A 7,239-nucleotide genomic window follows, 5' to 3' on the forward strand; every position below is an offset into this window, starting at 1 on the left:
CAACTTTGTGGTTCTGTGCAAACATTTTGGCGACCGTGACAGGACGGTCAGTGTTTAAAGTTGAAAATAATTTGTTGTGGAAAAAGGTTTTCGTACATTTGAAGTGGTGTGGGGTATTTCATCATTGTTGTGTTATTCGTGCTTTCGTTGCCCCTACTGCTGATGTTAAATCCTGTTAGTTTTGTACCTTTGGACACCAACTTTAATTGCTGCCGTCGTAATTATTTTGAAAGAAATTCAACTCGGAGTTTCTTAGCAGAATCAAAGTGAATTGTTGTTAGGTAACAATTATAAAGCTTGGCTTGGTGATACATAAAATTCCAATTTAGTGGAAATTAGCGCCATATTTATTGGAAAGCGCTAATTGCAAAATTGTTGTTCCTGAAATATAAGAAACGCAATTTTCTCTTTCGTCGTTGACGTTCTCTTAAGTTTGCAAAATGACGAGAGACGATAATGATGCTTCTGAAGAAGCAAGTGGTGCTGATTTGTCTTCTCTTAAACAGCAACGTAGCTCTATGAAGAGGAATATCAGCAACATGCATAAAAAGGTAGAAAAAGATGGTGCAAAAGTAGATTCCACTATTTTAGAGTGTCGTTTGCAAATTTTGGAATCATACTTCAAACAGTTGTGCCACATCCAAACTCAAATAGAAACACTTAGTCCGGCTGACACATCGAGGAGTGATTTGGAAGAACTTTTCATAACAGCAAAGGCAAAAATATTGGGCCTTCTGAACAAAAGTCGTAGTTCTATACCTGGTGATACTACTTTGATGAATGCTTCAATTGCCGGAATTTCAACACAATCTCGTTTGCCTTCGTTGAAATTGCCTCGTTTTGATGGAAAATATGGCGAGTATAAAAGATTTATTTCGACATTTAACAACATGGTCCATGAAAATCAAACTATTACCCCAGTTGATAAATTCAATTATTTATTGAACTGTCTCAGTGGTCCCGCTTTGGCAGTTGTTGAAGCTTTTCAAGTGTCAGAGGAAAACTACCCGAAAGCACTAACACGGCTCCAGGAACGTTATGACAATAAGGTATTGATTTTTTTGGAACATATCAACACTCTTTTCGATATTCCGAAAATGGCAAAAGGTGATAGCTCATCATTGCGGAATATTATTGACACTGTTTCGGCTGTTCGTGGTTCTTTGTTGTCGCTTGGGTCTGAAGCAGATGTTATGAACGCAATTTTAGTACATTTGGTTTTGAATAAAGTGGATGCAGATACGAAACAGAATTATGATGAAAAACAAGAATATAAATCGTTGCCCTCTTGGGATTGTTGCTATGATGTTTTGAGTCTTCGTTGTCAATTTCTCGAAAGTCATGGAAAAAGGACAGAATTTGGTGAAAAAGCAAAACTTGTCAAGCCCAAGCAAAATTTTAATCGCACTGCCCATACTTTCGTCAATTCAAATCCAAATTGTGTATATTGTAATTCAACTGATCATTATCTGCAAACTTGTTCTTCGTTTTCGGCAATAGCAGTTCCCGATCGTTTTAATTTTGTAAAACGCGGTGGCCTGTGCATTAATTGTCTGCGAAAGGGGCATATGGTTTCAAAATGTCCATCAAAATCACGTTGCAGATTTTGTAATTCAACTCACCACTCAGTGTTGCACATTTTTAGTCCAGACAACTCGGGACAGTCAACCATTTCGAATACTACTACAGTGCAACCTTCAACTAGTAATCAAAATCCAGTTTCGCTTGTGGCTCGCTCATGTAAAAGGGCAATCATTCCGACTGCTGTGGTTCTCATCAAAGATTATTGTGGAACTTTTCAACCGGTAAGAGCTTTACTTGATTCCGGCTCCGAACTCAATTTCATTTCAGAAGAAACTGCAAAAAGGCTTCGGCTTAAATTTCGACCATATTCACAAGAAGTTTCGGGAATTGGAGAAGTTAGAACCAGAATTAAATTTACCGTGTCCGCTACAATAAAATCAAGAATTAGTTCGTTCCAGTGGTCCTCAACTTTTGCTGTTACCCCAACAATTGCATCTGTACAGCCCGGTGAGTACATATATACTTCAAATTGGAAAATTCCCACCGATATACCGTTAGCTGACCCATTGTTTTTCAAACCGCAACATATTGACATTCTTTTGAGTGCTGAAGTATTTTTTGATTTATTACTTGATGGTCGAATTTCTCTTGGATATGGTATGCCAAACCTTACCAATACTGTTTTTGGATACATTGTTGGTGGTATCGCAAGTACTGGTCAAGCGAGATCTAATTTTACATGCAATTTGATGGTCAATTCTTTAGAAGTGGATCTTGATAAAACTCTAAAAAAATTTTGGGAAGTAGAAGAATACGAAAAGAATCCCAATATGTTGTCCGAAGAAGAAGCAGCATGTGAAAATCACTTTGTTGAAAATGTTAAATTAGATTTTGATGGAAGAGTTGTGGTCCGCTTGCCATTTAAAGAAAATCCCAAATGTCTCGGCGATTCGTTCGAAGCTGCTCGAAAACGTTTTTTGTCCCTGGAAAGACGTTTAGATCGTGATCTACAATTGAAGTCAATGTATAAAGAATTCATGGATGAGTATTTGTCCCTGGGTCACATGTCGCTCTATAATCAACCGTTATGTGGTACCTATTACATAATACCACATCATTGTGTTTTGAGACCACAAAGTACTACAACAAAAATTAGAGTTGTATTTGATGCATCTTCTCGTAGTTCGTCAAATAAATCATTGAACGATATTTTGATGGTTGGACCAACAATACAACAAGACCTGATCACCACACTATTTTCGTTTCGTTTACACAAGTATGCTTTTACTGCTGATATTTCTAAAATGTATCGACAATTTCGAATAGATGAAAATGATAGAAAATATCAACTCATATTGTGGAGAAATCAAAAAGATGAACATTTAAAGGTATATCAACTGAATACTGTTACCTACGGTTTATCTGCCGCCCCATTTTTGGCGATTCGTAGTTTGTTTTTCATTGCAGATAAATATTCGCACTCGCATCCTTGTGGTTCTGAAGTTTTGCGCAACGATTTATACGTGGATGATGTACTCACCGGCGCTGACGACCTTGCAACGCTGGCTCAAAAGAAAAACGAGCTAGTAAAAATATTAAGTTTCCATGGCCTTGAGTTAGCAAAATGGAACAGCAATAACATCATGTTCGGTTCAAATCAAGATGCAGAAATCACCATTAAAACAAGTGAAGATGAAGTTGCAAAAGCCTTGGGTATGTCTTGGAAACCCAAGGAGGACGTTTTTACTTACCGATTCGAGTTACCAGATGTGATGAATCCTACAAAAAGATCTGTTTTGTCAATTGTATCAAAAATCTATGACTTGCTTGGACTATTGAGCCCCATTGTCATTCGATGCAAAATACTTCTTCAAGAAATGTGGGTGCAAAACATTGGATGGGATGACCCATTAACTGAACATCTTAAATCATTATGGCTCCAAATTAAATCGGATTTAAATTACATACATAAAGTTGAAGTCCCCAGGTATGTTTTAACCTCAAATGATACTCTTGGAGAAATTCACGGATTTGCTGACGCCTCGCAACGAGCATATGGTTGTTGTATTTACTATCGAGTTTGTCTTAAGGGAGAATACAAAACGACCCTTTTAATTGCAAAATCCAAAGTGGCCCCAATTAAGGCACAATCACTACCACGGCTCGAATTGTGCGCAGCAGTATTGCTGAATAACACATGGCTCAAAATACAACCAAAAATTTCAAGTTTTGTCTCATCGATATATTTTTGGACTGATTCCAAAATCGTACTACAATGGCTTAAATTACATTCGTCGACGTTGAATTGTTTTGTGGCAAATCGTATTTCTGAACTACAGGAGAAAACAAGAAATGTTAGCTGGAGACACGTCCCTTCGAAGAGTAACCCTGCTGATGTGGTTTCGCGTGGATGTAGCGCGGAGGAAATTTCTAATACCATTTGGTTTAGTGGCCCTTCGTTTTTGGAAGAAGATATTACAAAATGGCCCGGAACTGAAGAACAATTGAACATCGAAATTCTCGAACGTAGAAAGGCAGCTGTTTTTGTGGCAAATTCATCAGAAGTCAACATCATAGATGACCTTCTCGATAAGCATTCTTCCTATATTAAATTTATTAGAATAATTGCTTATATTTTTCGTATATTCAACAGATGTCCTGCTAAGAAAGATGTGAATATTTCTGATGTAATTCATTTGTCCCCAGATGAATTAGAAGAAGGTTTTTGGAGAATTGTGGCTCACATCCAGATGTGGTGTTTTGGTGCCGATATCAAATCACTGAGTAATGGTGGTCTGGTAAACCCATCGCTTCAAAAACTTTCACCATTTGTACATGAGATGACACTTGGAGCAACCACAGTCAAAATTCTTCGTGTTGGTGGTCGTTTGTCCCAAGCGCCCATTCCATATGATGCAAGATTTCCAGCACTATTACCAAAAGACCATCGCTTCGTTAAATTGTATATTGAGCATGTTCATCGCTCACATTTACACGCTGGAGCAAAAGTGTTGTTGGGACTATTGCGCCAGAAAATATGGATTGTAAACGCCAGAGATGTTGTACGCAAAGTTGTTCGCAATTGCGTTCATTGTTTTCATTACAAACCGAAATTGATGGAACAGTTGATGGGAAATTTGCCATCAGATCGACTTCGAGCTCAACGCCCATTTTTGATTGCTGGTGTTGATTTTTGTGGTCCATTCATGACGTCGTACCGTATCCGAGGAAAAGTGCCTTATAAAACATACATAGCTGTATTTGTGTGTTTCACTTCCAAGGCAGTTCATTTAGAACTAGTTTCGGACCTATCGACAAACAATTTCATCTTGTGTCTCAAAAGATTTGTTGGAAGACGTGGCATACCCCAAAAGTTGTATTGCGACAACGCCACTAATTTCGTTGGAGCACGTAACCAAATCAAAGAATTAAAAGAAAGTCTTTTTCGAGATGATGTGGTCCACGACATGAAATCACTTTGTTGTCAACTTGGTTTCGAATTTTGTTTTATACCTCCCCGTGCCCCACATTTTGGCGGACTGTGGGAAGCAGCCGTCAAATCTACAAAAACGCTACTTATAAAGAACGTTGGCAAAGCATATCTTACTTTCGAAGAGCTACAAACAGTCATAATTGACGTTGAGGCAATTTTAAATTCGCGCCCCATCGCTCCAATATCAAACGATCCCAATGATGGTGAAGCCCTAACGCCTGGTCATCTGCTTATTGGTTCTTCATTGGTTGCAGTTCCCGATAAACATATCGATTCATCCCAATCATCATTATTGTCTCGGTGGCAAAGGGTCTCATTTTTGAAACAACAATTTTGGCAAATGTGGTCCCGAGATTATATGCTATCTTTACAACAAAGGTCAAAGTGGTTCAAAGACAATAACAACATAAAAGAAGGGCAACTAGTTCTAATACATGAAGACAACACTCCGCCACAACAATGGTTACTAGCTCGTGTTACAAAACCTATTCTAGGCCGTGATGGAAAGGTTCGTGTGGTTGAACTGAAAACTAAATCTGGAATTTGTACTCGGCCAATTCACAAAGTGGCTCCCCTACCAAATAATGAAGAGGTTTGAAACATGGAGGTTTCAACGGCGGGAGAATGTTGGGGCAGATCGTATTTTATGTCATTTATATTACTTTAATTTATATATTTATTAATTTATTGTTTTTATTTTATTTATTCTTCACTATTTATTTTATTAGTCGTTTAATTGTTCTTTATTTAAATTTTATTTACATCCCTTTAATGTTTCCCCACCCTAATATTTACTTTCAAATTCATTTCGTTTATTTACTTTACTCTCTTTTAGTTCTATGACCTATATTCGTTTTTCGTTTGTTTTCGATCATTTAATGTTACATTAGTTATTATAGTTTGTTTTGGTTTGATCGATCTCTTCCCACTGCTTATGTTGGTCGTGGGTATAGTTGAAGAAAACAACAACAACAACAAAGCATAAATATCGTTTATGCTTTTGCTTGTTATTTGTTTTTCATAATGCTTGCAAATTTGATACATTGGTTGAATGCATGTATGTATGTACATACATACATATCAATAACTGTCATCTTTTGGTTCTTTTCGTGGTTCAGTGGGAAGAGATGATCAAAGTTAAAGTTAGTTGTCGATTATTGTTTGTCACCAACGCGTTGCTCGAATAAAGGAAAACAATGTTTGAACTTGTTATATTAAAACAAATAGAATATTAACTCTTGTTGTTCGGCATAGTTACATTGAAAATAATTATTGTAATAAAACAAATTATTTAAACTGAATTTTTACTCGGTCGTTGGGTTTTTAAAAAGGCAATGTTTGAACGGGTAAAAATATAAAGAAAATCTAAGTTGTTCTACGGGCGACATATCAACTTTGTGGTTCTGTGCAAACAATGTCAAAGGGAAGAAGAGGGTTGTGAAAAAATGGTCTATTATTGTTCGTATATATCGTGGTTATCTTGCTCAATGAACTTGGCTTTATTTTTTTTAATTAAATTGATGAATTATACCTACATGCATTCAAACAATGGAACAGTAGCAACAGGAAACAATTTGTGAAAATAGGAACACTGCTTGGTTACTCGTTAGATAGATCACTTGTTTGTCTTCTGTTTGCTTTTTCTGGTTGAAAAGCCGAACGGACATAACTTTTTCTAAGTACTTTCCTTGCACATTAAACAGAATACTGGTAAACGCAAATTGTGTTTCTCCACCAATTGCTGTGTACCAAGTGCTACCATTTTACCTAGTTGCTTAGGTCCCGACAGGCTTTATCGATGGGGGGAAACAAGGAATTATTTCTTTGGTAGTGTACATTGTAGTTTGGCACTACAAATCATTGCTGTTCATGAAATGGAAAGTTTCGATGGTAATTTTCCCCTAGTAGCAAACACGTTTTGAACTTTCTTGGCTGCTTCCAGAGGATTTATGCTTCTTTGTGATGTAGCCAGACATAAAGGCTGAACTCAATTTTAAGGTAAAACTTTTCAATTTCGATATGGTGTTAATGTTTATTTAAAACAAATTTAAGAACAAAGATTCCAGTGGGGTGATTGTTTTTTATTGAGTAATTAATCCTCTCACAAGAAAAAAATAAATTGCCCTCTCTGAGGCAAAGAAGTGATACGATGGGGAGCAATTATAATTTGAAGATTAAAAACTTAACGTAATTAAGAAACAATACACGGGGTATTGTGCATT

General features: G+C 36.8%; 1 protein-coding gene across 1 annotated transcript; it reads left to right on the forward strand.

Annotated features, from left to right (window-relative positions):
• The first annotated feature begins 440 nt into the window (after window positions 1–440).
• Window positions 441–5,615, forward strand: LOC142230975 (uncharacterized). The gene has a single exon (XM_075301594.1). It carries the CDS (start codon window positions 441–443, stop codon window positions 5,613–5,615), a length of 5,175 nt encoding a protein of 1,724 aa, XP_075157709.1.
• Window positions 5,616–7,239: the final 1,624 nt, after the last annotated feature.

This window comes from Haematobia irritans, chromosome 3 (genome assembly GCF_050003625.1).
Source record: "Haematobia irritans isolate KBUSLIRL chromosome 3, ASM5000362v1, whole genome shotgun sequence".
Taxonomy (NCBI): domain Eukaryota; kingdom Metazoa; phylum Arthropoda; class Insecta; order Diptera; family Muscidae; genus Haematobia; species Haematobia irritans.